This window comes from Rhinolophus sinicus, chromosome 18, assembly GCF_057876585.1.
Source record: "Rhinolophus sinicus isolate RSI-liver-muscle chromosome 18, RSI-T2T, whole genome shotgun sequence".
Taxonomy (NCBI): Eukaryota; Metazoa; Chordata; class Mammalia; order Chiroptera; family Rhinolophidae; genus Rhinolophus; species Rhinolophus sinicus.
Window position 1 is genome coordinate 34,425,568 of NC_142518.1, and position 15,677 is coordinate 34,441,244.

Sequence of the window (15,677 nt, forward strand, 5' to 3'; positions counted from 1 at the left end):
TGCTCTGTTTTCCCAAGGTTATAGACACAGCTTGTTAATCTGGTTAATCACCACAACACAGGCTTAAAAGAAACTGTTTCAGCCCTTAGACCTCTAGACGCCGATAACCAGGCTGCAACTCCCTTGCAATTTTCCAGGTCCCAGATAACATTATCTCGGAATGAACAGAACACTAGGATGCATTTTTCCGGATGTCAGCACCCAGGTATCACCTGACTAACACCCCCTTTCCTTTATTCTGCCTCTTCTTATGTGCCTGTGAAACCTTCTGGCTGTTCTAGGAACGGGGAAGATGGCCTTTGAGACAAGAGTCAACCATCTTCCCAGAATGCTGGCATTTTAAATAAACCTCCTTTTCTTTCCACCAACCCTTGTGTCTCCAACTTTAGCTTTTGTGAGGCAAGCAGCCAAACCCTAGTCTTTCAGTAACAGTAGTAAGGAAGATTTTCTCCTTGACCAGCAACCACCCAGCCAATGGGAAACGCCACAACTCAGCCAATGAGAAGTCATCACCACCCTGAATTCTCATTCTCCTCCAATGGACTTTCACTCATAACGACCCCTCAACGTCCTCCTTTTCTCTATAAAGTAACACTCCCCTCCTTTGTTCTCTAGACTTGCCTATGATTTGCCATAGTTTACATGCCCCAAGTTTTAATTCCTCCACCGTGCCTGAATAAACTCATTTTTACTGGTAAAATAACTGGCCATTTAATTTTAAAGGTTAACATTACATGACAATTACAGTACCTTCAACCGTGGCCCCTGCCCCACTTCTTGTAAACGATTCCTCACATAGAGTGAGAGCAATCATCCACATTTGCTTCTTCCTCATGGAGGTGCTGGGATGCTGACTAGAACTAATTGGTGTGAGTGAATATGTGCTTGCTCATATTTAAAGGAACTCAGTAAATTAACTAGTCTTTGGTGGTTATTTGGGGGTAGGTGTAGTATCAGGCAAAATTATGCTTCGTTATTTGCATAAATCCTCCCAATGCCAGAGTTTTTAAGCAGGTAGGACTGTGTTTCTCATTGGGAGCAGTATTGGCATTTTAGGTAGAACATTCTTTCCAATGAGGGATTGCCTTTCCCCTACTGCAGTGTAATACAGGAACTCAGCTCCCACTCCCCGCACAAGAACACAGGATATGGTGAGGCCAAAAAGGAACAAGAACGGAGCCACAGATAAGGGGTTAATACCACTATATTCTTGCTGGCGGCCGGGAGAGACAAAGGAAGTCTGATTCACACCATCTGCAATCTGCAATCCAGGCTTGCTAGCTCAGCCACGGCAGTTATATCAGTGGCTAATGGCTAACCGATAACAGCTGATGGCCAACTAGTCACAGCTAATGGCCATCTACAACCCCAGCCAGCACCTTTCCACGTGAGGCCAAGAGCCTGGAAACTGCTCTCTGGGACTCTGGCCCCACACCTAACAAGGGGTCTTCCTGCACCCCAGTCTCACTGGTGGCCGGGCGAGACACAGGTAGTAGGATCCACACAATCCGCAATCCACAATCCGCTCGCTAACCACACTTGCTAGCCACAATCCGCGCTTGCTAGCGTAGCCACGGCAGTGATATTAGTGGCTAATGGCTAACTGGTTACAGCTGATGGCCAACTAGTTACAGCTGATGGCCATCTGATCACAGCTGATGGCCATTAACTACCCAAGCCAGCACCTTTCCACGTGAGGTAGAGAGCCTGGAAACTGCTCTCTGGGACTCCATCCCTACATGCAGAATGTAAAATACATGGTTGGCCTCCAGCTACTCAATAGCAGCAGTACCTTCTGGTTAGGGCTGGCCCCAGGGCAAGGCAATTTAAAACATCAAAATTAATGCAAAAATCCATGAATAAAATATCAAAATGTCAAAATGTTAAATAACGATTGTGGGGACAGAGCCCCAGAGAGTAGTTTATAGGCTCTCGGCCTCACATGGAAGGGTGCTGGCTCTGGTGGTGGATGGCCGTCGGCTGTGGCTGATTGGCCGTCGGCTGTGGCCGGTTAGCCGATTGGCCGCTGGTATAACTGCTGTGGCTACGAAGGATTGCCGAGGATTACCGAGGAGCCAAGCAGAGCCGAGCAGAGCCGAAGAGAGTGGAAGAGGAGAGCCGAGGAGAGCGGAAGAGAGACGAGGAGAGTGGAGGAATCGTCGGTCGGTTGGTTGGCGGAAAGGCGGATGGCAGGTCGCGTGTCCGGTGAGCCCAGCCTCCAGTGAGACCATAGTGGTATGACTCCCCTACCTATGGCTCCGTGGGTGTTCCTTTTCGGCCTCACCATATCCTGCGTTCTTATGTGGGGAGCGGGACCAGAGACCCCGCAGGCTGCCCCGCACGACAAATGGCACAGCGAGCAGGGTCTCCCACACGACAACAATAGACTCAGTATTACTGATTTTTCCTTTTTGGTTGTGGGGACAGAGCCAGGAGTGCAGCTTCCAGGCTCTCGCCCTCACATGGAAAGGTGCTCACTCAGGTAGTAAATGGCCATCAACTGTGACTGGATGGCCATCAGCTGTGGCTAGTTGGCCGTCAGCTGTAACCATTGAGCCATTGGCCACTAATATAACTTCCGTGGCCACGCTAGCAGAAAATGGGGGCTAGCAAGAAGATGGTGGCTGAGCTAGCAAGAGCGGATTGCAGTTAGCACGGCAGATTGCAGCTAGCAAGTGGGTTTGGTTGTCAGAGAAGCGGACGGCAGGTTGCGTTTCGTGTGGCTCCTGCTTCCTATATCTCCAACCCAGTCGCCAGCTAGAATATAGTGGTATGACTCCCCTACCTATGGCTCCGCGGGTGTTCCTTTTTGGCCTCACCATATCCTGCGTTCTTATGTGGGGAGTGGGAGCTGAGACCCCGCCTGACACCCTGCATGACATTGGCTCAGGCTCCAATATGGCTCAGCATGGCAGTACTGACCCTATCTTTATTTGAAATGTTGGCAAGAATTTTTGCATAAATTTTGATTTTTAAAGATATTGCATTAAAATATTACATACCTTGACTACTGAGTTTTGGGGTGCCCCTTAAATTTTGCACCCAACATAAGTGCTTCACTCACTTCCCTCTAGTCCACTGCTCCCAGTCATTGTGACAATCCAAAATACCTCCATACAATTCCAAAGGTCTCCTTGGATTAAGAACGTCTGAAATAGGGGCTGATTTTTCCTCATATAACAAGGAGTTCAGAAAGAGACAACCCAGGCCTGATAACAATGACTCCATAATATCAGTAGGGCTCTAGGTCCCCTTTATTTTTGCTGCACTTACAAGGTGGCTGCTGTGCCCTGAAGAATTGTCTTAGTTCCAGGCAGGAAAACAAAGGTAGAGCAAAGGGCAGGAAAAACATGCCAACTGAGCCTAACTCTTTTAATGAGAAAAATAACTTTCTTAGGAACCACACCCAATAGACCTTAACTCATATGTTATTGGACAGAAGTGAGTCATGTAGCCAGCCCTAGCTGCAAGGAGCCTGGGGATGTAAATATTTTTAAGTGATCACATCTCCAGCCTGAATAAAACTGGTGTTCTCTCTGTGAGAATGAAGGGAAGGGAGAATAAAAGATGAACAGCTAGAAATATCTGCCATGAGGGCCACATAGGATAATAAATGCTGGCTCTTCTTGGTGACTGCAAATAGTATCTTCTCTGCTTGTAATTTGATGGTTGGCCTGAGCAGAGCATTTTAAGGGTCACTTCTAGAATTATAGATAAAAACTGGAATGTTGTCTTAGTCTGGGCTCCACAAAAGCAGAGCCTGAAACAGGGATTTAGATGCATGTAGTTTGTTGGGCATACTCATGAGAGAAACCTGGAAGGGAGTGAGGGGAGCAGCCAAGGGAAGGGAAATGAGCCAAGCAAGAATGCATTCTCACATGAAGTTTTGCCTTGGCTGGTTATACAAGGAGCTATGAGTCTATATCAGAATACAAAGGTGCCTGCCTTGAAGAAGCTAAGCTTTTTACCCTTGTCAAATCAATCAACCCCTTGTGATGAAGGGACCAGGGTAACCTCCCAGGCTTCTCTGGGTGATGCAATGTCCATTGGCCAAGAGCAACACTCCATAGTGGGTTACAGATGTGAACAGTTTGCCAAAGCATTTGTTGCAGCGGGGGCAGGGGGCCACCCTTAATGTGGATATGGGTAGGCACCAAGAGCATCTACTACAAATATTAATTTTGATATTTTCCAAGGAACTGCCTTTATTCCTACTTTTTTGTTTGAGAATGTAAATATATATATATATATATACACACACACACACACACACACACACACATACATATATATGGTTATATACAGCTATGACTAAAAGCTATTGGAAAAACTGGCAACGAGTTGAAAATGTCTCATTTTTAAGAAAAATGATTAACAGGTATCGACTTGTTTTGTTGAACCACGAATCTAGAAAGTGCTTTATAATTTGCTATGGGTATTAACCAGGATCCAGTTTGTATTTCACAATCTCATCAGAGCATGTAAATATTTCATAGTCTTAGTGTCTCATTTAAAGCTCAATGAATATTTATTTAATTGAAGTTGATCAACAAAATAACTGAAAGAATTATGTTGCATTTGTTAGGCCTCAAATGAGCCAGCTCTTCATTTTCTCAAGTAGTTGGAAGTTAAAATTATTCCAACTTCATGAAATAGTCTACATAATTTTATAAGTAATTAAAGGGCTACAAAATAGGCTTGAAAGGCACATATTGAGAAAAACATGAAAAGGAATTTTCAGCTTTAAATGCAAAAGAAGTTTAATATATTGTGGTCTACAACATTAGTTATTCAGTAGTGGATTAGTTTCAACTATTGTAAATAACCCTCATATTTTTTTAAACAACCATAAAGTTTATCTCTCCATTCTAGTTCAAAGCATTTGCCCTATTGGGTCATGCAATTTGGATCTTAAAAGCCATTTGGGAACCTGAGAGTTTTAAAATCATTATCATTCTTTGAAAGCTGATGCTTTCTCTAAATGAGTAAAAGTTTGCTTTTCTAATAATTCCAAGTGACAATAAAAGTCTATCAATGACAATGATGGCCTTTAGGAAGATTGGGTCATGAAAGTTGGATAGTCATGGTCACTCTACTCAGCTCTTTTAAATAACCCTCATTTTGACAGAAGTAAAAGTACAATCTTTTCTTTGGCCCTTGCAAATTAAATATTCTAGAATGATGATGTGCAAACACCTATAAGATTGATATTACCAGGAAACCATGTGTGATCCATTCAAGTAAGTTAGCCCAGAAATTGTTTCTGAACTCTGGGTCCAGCACTGAGCCAGGTAATGAAAATAATAATAAATAAAAAAAGGAGAAATGTTGGTCCATGTTCAATGTAGAGATGGCTTCCCGGGAAAGAAGCTTCCCTGTAGTCAGTTAGATTGCCGTTAAGTATCAGAACTGGGCTTCAAAAAAAAATGTCTTCTAATTGATGGACCCTAACACTGATGACATGGGATATGTCACTCTACTGAATTGGAAGACATTTTCATTGGAATCAAAGTATAGCCAACAAATCTATGTTAAGGCTGCTAAAAAACACCTGGTAAACAGCATACTAGGTTTGAGTTCTTTATCTAGTCCTAAATTATTTTTTAATTACAGGACCTAAATAATGTAATAACAGGCTCTTTTTTGGATAACAGAACATGGGGTGGTGATACAGGATTGTCATAAAACACAGCATACCCATACAGCTGCCTTATGGGAAATAACTGGTCACCTTGGGATTTTTTTTCCCCTTTGACCTTAGTCTCTTTTTAAGATATTCAAATGGATTGCCTTTGTCAGCTGTCAGTATGCCAGTATATGTGTATGTTATGTGTACAAACATGCACACTAAAGTTCAGACTCTTGTCAAATAATAGCACCTCTTTCCTTCACTTCTACAATTCTTGCCATGTCACCCTTTGGTCCTCTGATCAGCCTGACCAGACTCTTAGTGTCCAGAGAAGGGAAGCTTATCCTGTCCAGGAGAGGAGATGAGAGAAAGGTTGATAAGCATTAGCCAACAAAGGTGAACATTTGGCATCTTTAAACCGAAGCACCTGGTCAGAAACAGGAGCAGGGATAACTTTTCTTTGTTTAGGGTACTTTTGTTCTTGAATGTGTCTTTTCAGAAGGACTAGCCTTAACATTTACATTGAGGACTCTTATTTTCTCAAATATACTTAATTAGTACATGTAACATTTTAAGATTGCATTTTTCCCAATGTCATGTGACTTACCTGTTTATCAAAAGCTACCCAGGATGGTGTGTCACTTCCCACTTCTTTAGCAAATACACTGTATTTAGGCTTCATCTTTTGCTGGACAAGCAGTTTTCCACCTGTTCCTGGTTTACTTTCACTCACCAGCATGCTAACATTGTTGCAAAAGCCCCAATTTTGAGATTTATGAAACTTCTTCCTTTCCACCTGTGAACACGAGACAACATAAAATGGCCAAAGTTACCATTTATGACTTTGCTTACTTGTTTCAAAAGATAAACACATTGACCATCATTTATTTTTCCCATTACAGAATACATATTAGAGTGGCAAATAATTATGATCAATCTTTATCCATAAAGTTGTGTCACATTTTAAATTCAATTCATTTTAACAAATTCAAAACTTTGAAAAGCAATAATAATAAACCTAATGTTCCATGCTACTTAAAATATTTAAAAATAACTATTGCCGCAAGTGAACACTTAGAACATTAGCTTGCTAACTAGTCTATTCTCCTTATTTGCCAAGAATGCAAACGGGAAAAAAAAATTCCTGTACTTCAGAGTAAAAATGTTTGTTTCCCCACAGAAGTCTAAACATTATTTTCACCAAATAGAGAATAAAATCTTTTCCTCATTAAAATAAATGTAACAGGAAATTCCTCAGAGCTGACATTCTCCTCCTAATTATAGAACCTTGCCCTCCCTCTTCCTCACTTCCCTCCCATCTTTTCTGGGGATCTGGGCATAGAAAGGAAAGTCCAGATAATGCTACCAAAGGCTGGCAAAGTTGTGGGCCAACATCAATTCGCATGCACTGCTAGTAAGAAAGTAAAGCAGAAGATTCCCTCTGCGGAGAAAGATGACAAGGCCTAGCAAAGTGAAAGGTATATGTACCCTACGGCCTAGCAAGTCCACCCCAAAATATATTTTGTGTTGTGCAGGAGGAGCTATATATCAGATGATTTGTTACAGCAGTGTTTGAATGAGTGAAAAGTCAGAAACAATCTAAATATCCATCAATAGCAGAAAAGATAACTCAATTGTGTTTGCTTTATATAAAATGGAATATTAATACAAAGGTCTAAAATTACATGTATCGATATGGATAAATCTCAAAAAAATGTGAAGCAAAAACAATAGGTTCTAAAAGGGCACATAAAATTTCCTCATTCCACATATATAAAGCCTGAAAATATTTTTTAAAATAGTGTTATTTATGGATAATATAAACATGGAAATTATAAGTAGCAAATTCCAGACAATATCCATAATAATGTATTATACAATAAATATCATATATCTTATCATAATGAACAACTGTGTACCCTACAGCCATGTATAAAAAATAAAACATTTCAGGTACAACTGAAGCCCCTTTCAGAGTTCATGCCTTTGTCTCCCTCTCTAGAAGTAACCATTATCCTGAATTTGCTACTTGAACTTGAATCCTTGCCAGGATTATATACAGCCAGGACTGTAGCCTCTTGCAAAGCATGATGCACTGGCAAGGAAGTCTGAGAGGAACTTCAAAAGGACCATTGTTTCTTTGTCTTTTCTTGTTTCAAGACAACCTACTGAATGAGAGAAAATATTTGCAAGTCATTTATCTGATAAGGAGCTAATCTCTAAAATGTACAAAGAACTCATACAACTTAATAGTAAAAAGGAATTCTATTTAAAAATGGGAACACACAATGGGATTTATAGATGATGTAATACTGAATTGTACACCTGAAATCCATGTAATTTTACTAACAATTGTCACCCCAATAAATTTAATAAAATAAAATAAAATAATAAAAAAAATGGGCAGAGGATCTGAGCAGACGTTTTTCCAAAGAAGACATACAGATGAACAACAGACATCCGAAAAGATGTTCAACATCACTAATCATCATGGAAATGCAAATCAAAACCACAATGAGATACTACCTCACACCAGTTAGAATGGCTATTATCAAAAAATAACAAGTGTTGGTGAGGTTGTGGAGAAAAGGGAACCCTGTGCACTGTTGATGGGAATGTAAATTGGTGCAGCCAGTATGGAAAACAGTATGGAGGCTCCTCAAAAAACTAAAATTAGAGCTGCCATTTGACCCAGTAATTCCACTTGTGGGTATTTATCTGAAAATGAAAACACTAATTTGAAAAGATATATGCATCCCCTGTGTTCACTGCACCATTATTTACAATAGCCGAAACATGGAAACAACCTAAGTGCCCACCAATGGATGAATGCACAAAGAAAAATGTGGTATATATAATGGAATATTATTCAGCCATAAAACAGAATGAAATCTTGCAACATGTGAAAACATGAACGGACCTTGAGGGCATTATGCTAGGTGAAATATGTCAGACAGAGAAAGACAAATATCATATGATCTCATTTATAAGTGGAACCTGGAAAAAAACAAAACAAAACAAAAAAAACCTGAGCTCATAGATACAGAGACAAGATTGGTGGTTACCAGAAGTGAAGGGTTGGGGGTGGTGGGCAAAATGAGTAAAGTTATAAAAAATTTCCAGTTATAAAATAAATAAGTCATGAGATGTTATTTACAGCATGGTAACTATAGTTAATAATAGTGTATTATATATTTGAAAGTTGCTAAGAGAGTAAATATTAAAAGTTCTCATCACAAGGAAAAATTTTTTAACTATGTATGGTGACGGATGTTAACTAGATTTATTGTGGTGATCATATCTATATCTATAGATATATAGATATATATCTATAGATATAGATATATAATATATATATATAACATATATATATAAAATCATTACATTGTACACCTGTACCTAATGTAATGTTATATGTCAATTACACCTCAATAAAAATAAAAATTAAAATACCCAATAGTAAAAAGAAAAGGCCTCATTTCCTCTTAAAGTGAAGGCAGCCAGGAAGAATGGGGAAGGGCCTGAGCAGCCCTGCCCTAGGGAGCCAGGCCACAACAGCCGCACTGAGCAGATAAACCGCCCAGCTTGACGGCTACGGGAGGAAAGCTACAGGCAGTGGTTAGGATGGTGAGCTGCAGCCTGGCTCTGTCCCTTACAGAATCCATTGCCAACACTTCTACCAGCCCCCCAATGCCGCCACCTGCACACACACTTGGTGATATCTCTTGGAGGAGTGAAGGGTCCCAGCCCCTCCCCAGCCCAGGATTCCAGTGCTGGGGAGAGAAGTCCCCATAATTTCTGTCTGTGAAAACCAGTGGAGATTATGACCGAATGATACAGAGGGCGGCTCCTCTTAAAAGGACCACACACAGACTTACTCACCGACAGAATCACTGGCTCAGAGCTCCAGCGCTGGGCAGCAGCTGGAGAGGTGGCAGGGACATATGGGGTGGGGGGGGACTGAGTTGTCTGGCTTTAGGACAGGGGCTGGAGGGGCAACTTTCTCCTGGATGGAGGAGCTGGGGGAGGCCACTGTTTCTTTTTTGAGCCCTCCCCATTCCCTGCGTGCAGACATAGGTGGCCACCATATCTGAGTCTTCATCAAACTGGCTAATGCCATTCATTCGTCATGCCCTGGTCATGCCCTGGTTCTTTGAGACCCCACCCTGCCCAAATTTCAGGCACACCCAAGCCACTTCCAGCGGCTTTTTCGTAACAAACGGCCTGCCTTGGCTCATGCTGCAGACTTTCCTATGGTCTCTCAAAGGCTCTCAGAACCCAGACAAGCAGCAGCTGACTTGAGCATGCCCTGTATCTCTGGCTGAGCAGCCGAAAGCCCAGCACTAGCAGGAGCCGGCCTTGGTTTGAGGCTTAGCCTCTCAAGGCGCTTCCAAGCACAGCACGGGTGGTAGCCATCTGCAGATTTCTTTATGGCTCCTGCCTGGTGGCCCCGGAGGGGCACTCACTGCAGCTGAACTTGACGTGTAGCAGGTACCCTCCCAGGTATCCCTGGGGATGGCGCCGCCTGTGGCCAGCTTCTAAATGAGATGGAGCATCACCCAGCTGCCTCCAAGGACAACACAACCAAGGGACAGAATGGGCAGGTACCAGAGTCCTGCTGAGGCAGATCCTGCTCTGTAGGGCCAGCCCTTGTACCACAACTCCTCCACTGTAGTCACTCCTCACAACCAGTGAGCCTGAGGGTCAGTCCCTCACACTGATGTGCAATTATCAACCAAGGCGAAACTATAAAAGGAAGGCACACACAACTCATACAATGGACACACCTGGAGTGTGCCACTGAGCCCCCACAGCACACCTACTTCATAAGGCCACTCTACTAAGACCAGAAGACATACTGTATTTCCCCGAAAATAAGACCTAGCCGGACAATCAGCTCTAATGCGTCTTTTGGAGTAAAAGTTAATATAAGACCCAGTATTACATTATATCATATTATATTAGACCCATTCCTATAGTAAAATAAGACCGAGTCTCATATTATATTAATATATTATATTATATTATGTTATATTGTATTATATTATTATATTATATAAGACCCAGTACTATATTATAGTAAAATAAGACTGGGTTTTATATTAATTTTTGCTCCAAAAGACACATTAGAGCTGACTGTCCAGCTAGGTCTTATTTTCGGGGAAACACAGTAGCAGCCCTACTTAATACATAGAAACAAACACAGGAAGGCAGCCAAAATGGGGAGACTAAGAAACATGTCCCAAATAAAAGAACAGAATAAAGCTCCAGAAAAAGAATTAAACAAAATGAAGACAAGCAATCTACCAGATGGAGTTACAAATACTGGTTATAAGGACTCTCAATGATCTCAGGGAGAACTTCAACAAAGAGATAGGAAACATAAAAAAGAACCAGGCACAAAAAATGAATCCAATAATGGAAATGAAGAATACATTACAGGAAATCAACAAATTACATGAAGCAGAAGATCAAATCAGCAATTTACAAGATAAGGTAGCCAAAAACACCCAATCAGAACAACTAAAAGAAAAAGAATCCAAAAAATTGAGTAAACTTTAAGGGCCCTCTGGGACAACCACAAGCATACCAACATTCACATCATAATGGTACGAGAAAGTAAGGAATTGAAAACCTATTTGAAGAAATAATGACAGAAAGCTTCCCTAACCTGGTGAAGGAAATAGATATACAAGCCCAGAAAGTGCAGAGTACTAAACAAGATGAACCCAAAGAGGCCAATACAAAGACACATCATAATTAAAATGGCAAAGGTTAAAGACAAAGAAAGAATCTTAAAAGCAGCAAGAGAAAAGCAGTTAGTTACCTACAAGGGAGCTCCCATAAGACTATCAGCTGATTTCTCAACAGAAACTTTGCAAGCCATAAGGGATTGGCACGAAATATTCAAAATTATCAAAAGCAAGGACCTAGAAGCAAGATTCCTCTACCTAGCAAAACTATCATTTAGAATCAAAGGACAGATAAAGAGCTTCCCAGACAAGAAAAACCTAAAGGTGTTCATCACCATCAAACCGCTATTATAAGGAACGTTAGAGGGATGTCTTTAAGATGAAAAAAAAAAAAAGAACAATAAAATGGCAATAACTACCTACCTAACAATTACTTTCAATGTAAATGGATTAAATAATCCAGTCAAAAGATAGAGGGGCTCAATGGATAAGAGAACAAGACCCTTACATATGCTGCATACAAAAGACTCACTTCAGATAGAAAGATGCACAGATTGAAAATAAAGGGATGGAAAAAGATATTTAATGAAAATGGGAACAAACATGCAAATGAAAGTTGGAGTAATAATACTTATAGCAAACAAAATAGACTTTAAAACAAACACTATAAGAAGAGACTGAAAAGGACCTAGTAATTCCACTTCTGGGTATTTATCTAAACAAACTGAAAATGCTACTTCAAGGGGACGTGCTCATCTATATGTTCACTGCAACATTATTTACATAAGCCAAGATATGAAGGCAACCTGGGAGTCCTTGAATGGATGAATGGATAAAGAAGTGGTACATAGATTCAATAGAATATTACTCGGCTGTAAAAAAGAATGAAATCTTGCCAACTGTGACAACATGGATGGACCTAAACGGTATTGTGCTGAGTGTAGTAAATCAGACAGTGAAAGAGAAATGTCATGATTTCACTTATAGATGGAATCTAAAGAACAAAATAAACGAAACAGAGACAGACTCATGGATACAGAGAACATTTGGTTGAGTGCCAGATGGGAGGGGGTTGGAGATAGGTGAAAAGGGTTGTTTAACATTGGCTGTTATGCAGTAGTCATAGGGATGTAGGTTATAGCATAAGGAATATAGTCAATAACATTGTAATAACTATGTATGGTATCAGATGGGTACTAGATTTATCTGGGTGATAGATGGGATGGGGGTTGGGGGCAAGGTGAAAAAGGTGAAGAGATTAAGAAATACAAATTGGTAGTTACAAAATAGTCACAGGGATGTGAAGTATAGGGATATAATCCATAATATGGTAATAACTATGTATAGTTCCAGGTGGGTACTAGTCAGGGAGATCACTTCCTAAATTAAAAAAATGTCTAACCACTATTCTGTACACCTGAAACTAATATAAAATAATATTGAATGTCAATTCTAATTGAAAAATTAAAAAGAGGGGGTAAGATAAAGAAGAATAAGAGGTTCAAATTTCCAGGTATAAAATAAATAAGACTTAGGGATGTAATGTATATCATAGGGAATATAGTCAATAATATTGTGATAGTGTGGTACAGTGTCAGATGGTCGCAGGACTTATCATGGTGATGACTTCTTTAGCATAGGGAATATAATCAATAATGAGGTAATAACTCTGTATAGTGCCAGGTGGTTACTGTTGAATAACTATGATGTACACCTGAAACTAATATAATATTGTATGTTAGCTATATTTTAATAAAAATCTTGTAAAAAAAGAATGGCAAGAATTAGAAAGTTGGATGATATCAAAGGTTGGAGAGGATATAGGGAAACAGGAATCCTAGTACTTTGTTGATGGGGAAGTTAACTGTCATTTTGGGAAGCAATGTAGTACTACTTGGAAAAATTGGGATGTGTATTCCTTCTGATTCAAGAATCTCACTCCTGGTTACATAACTCAGAGAAATTTTCATGGTAGCTAATAAATAGATATATATGAGGATGTGTCATGATATTTTGGGGAACTTGGTGGCAACCTAGACATCCGTGTTGATGGAATGCATAAGAATATATGGTTTAATGGGTAAGTACACTATGATGGATGTTAACTTCACCTCACTGCTAAGAAGAATAAACCAGATGTATTAGCTCAGGCTGACATAATAAAATTGCATGGACTGGGTGGCTTAAATAACAGGAATTTATTTCTCACATTTCTGGAGATATGGATGTCCAAGATAAAGGTGCTAGTCAATTTAGTTGCCCAGTAAGGACTCTCTTTTTGGCTTGTACACTGCCCACTTCTCACTGTGTCCCCACATGACAGTGAGAGAGAGAGAGAGAGAGCAACCTCTCTGGTGTCTCTTCTTAATAAGAGCACTAATTTCATCATGGGGGCCCCACCCTCGTGACCTCATTTAAAACCTAATTACTTCCCAAGGCCACATGTCCAAATACCATCACATTAGAGCTGCAACATATAAATTTTGGAGGGACACAATTTATTCCATCGCATCAGATGTGCATACAGCAACACAGACAGATCCCTAAAACATATTGTCAGGTGAAAAATAAATTATATATATGGCCCACAATATAATTTACATATTTTCTAAAAATGCTACATATTTTATAAGGATACATACAAATTCAAGAATGTACAAAGATATTTGTATGGAAGCCTATATAAAGTGGAGAGGGAATGATGAGGAATAAAATTACATAAAACATGAGAGAGACCTTGCACAGATTAATGATGATGTTGTGCCAGAAATGGAGGAACAGAATTATTTCACTTCTTTGCACATAACATTTAAAAATACGATGGGTTGGAATGAGAGGTGAAATGCAAGCAGACTAGACAAGCTGCTAACATAGCTAAGCAGACAAACAAGGTAAAAAAAAAAAGGCCTGCACAAGGGTGAAGACAATGGGAATGGAAAGAAAGGAACATCCTAAAAAACAGGGACACTCAATGTTTGAGGAAGGGTAAGATTGATTGTTTGTTTTCCCAAATCATTTTAGACTGATATTTTTGTAATATGCAATAAATTCCAATAAATTGAAATAAAAAACTGATATAAAAACTTACAAGCCCACTGATCATACCTTAGATATCATGGCAAATTGTTATATAAGTTTCTATATAACATATCAAGTCAAATTACTATGTAAGTTTCTAAACAGTCCCAATGTCACAAACACACACCACACTCTGAATAGCACTGCTATGGTAGACATCAAGTAAAGAAATCAACATCTATGATTGGATGTATTAAGAAAGATTGATTAGAAGGTGACTTAAAAGATTTATGTCAGCCTCAATTCCACTTTGAAAGTGGGGGGGGGGAAGGGAGGAAGAGGAAAAATAACAAGGAGGACAAAGTACTTCCACCACCTGGCTCCTTAGCCTACATAGAGCACAGCTCCCAAGCATGGTTCTAGCAGTACAGACTGTTTCTCATTTCTGAAATTTCTGAAGGAGACTAAACTAGTGGATTGAGCCTGAAGCACCCTCAAAAAGACTAGCCCTTCCTTTCTTGGTCACCATCACAACAGCAAGGGGAAGAAAAGGAACTGGAAGAAGCAAAGGGTAAATGAGGTATACCTATCAACCTACCCATATACATAGGCGACTGCTATGAAGTCTTGTCAGCCCATTTTTATCCAGGTAGTCACAATGCCTAAGAATACCACATAAACACGTCATCAAAATGGCGGCGTGAGGTGAGCCTCTGTAAAGCTTCCCTGGAATTTACAACTAATCGAACAACAATAACTCCACAAAGGACTCCCTGCACAGCAGACAGGCAAGACGAAGAGGCCCACTACTAAATTCACCTAAAGGTGGGCGAATCACCTCAGCGTGGGAGGAGGGAAGAGAGAAGTGCAAGAGACAGAGCTGCCCCGATGCAGGACGCAGACCTAACTCAGTGCTCCGAGCTCGCTGCATCCCAGAACTACTGCAGCTGCAGGAGAGGGAAGAACTCAGACTGCTACGAATACGCTTATGGCCCACAGGGCTGAGAGAGCAGCATATAACATGGCTCAACACAACGTTCACGGAAGAGACCTCGGAGAAAAGACTGAGGGAAGAAGGCTGACAACAGTGGTTTAAGCCTTCACTACCGAGCAGAGAACGGAAGCCTTAGGCACTGAGACTAGCCGCCCCCTCCCTACCCTCCCAGAGCTCGCACCACCCCCACCTGCCCGATGCTAGAAGCAGAACAGTAGCAGTGTCAGATCAAAAGAACAGAATATTTGCTGTACTGAGAATTGTGGAACACAGACACAGATTCGCAGCCAAACTAGTTCCGGCAAAGGGGAGGGAGCTGGGGAAGCAGGACTGGCTGTGGTGG

General features: G+C 40.7%; 1 protein-coding gene across 1 annotated transcript in view; it reads right to left on the minus strand.

The window, feature by feature from the left end:
- Positions 1–15,677, minus strand: part of EFHC2 (EF-hand domain containing 2) — a 267,304-nt gene that overhangs the window by 211,276 nt on the left and 40,351 nt on the right. The window contains 1 exon segment of the mRNA XM_088794715.1: positions 6,237–6,425. Coding sequence (XP_088650841.1) covers positions 6,237–6,425 — 189 coding nt within the window.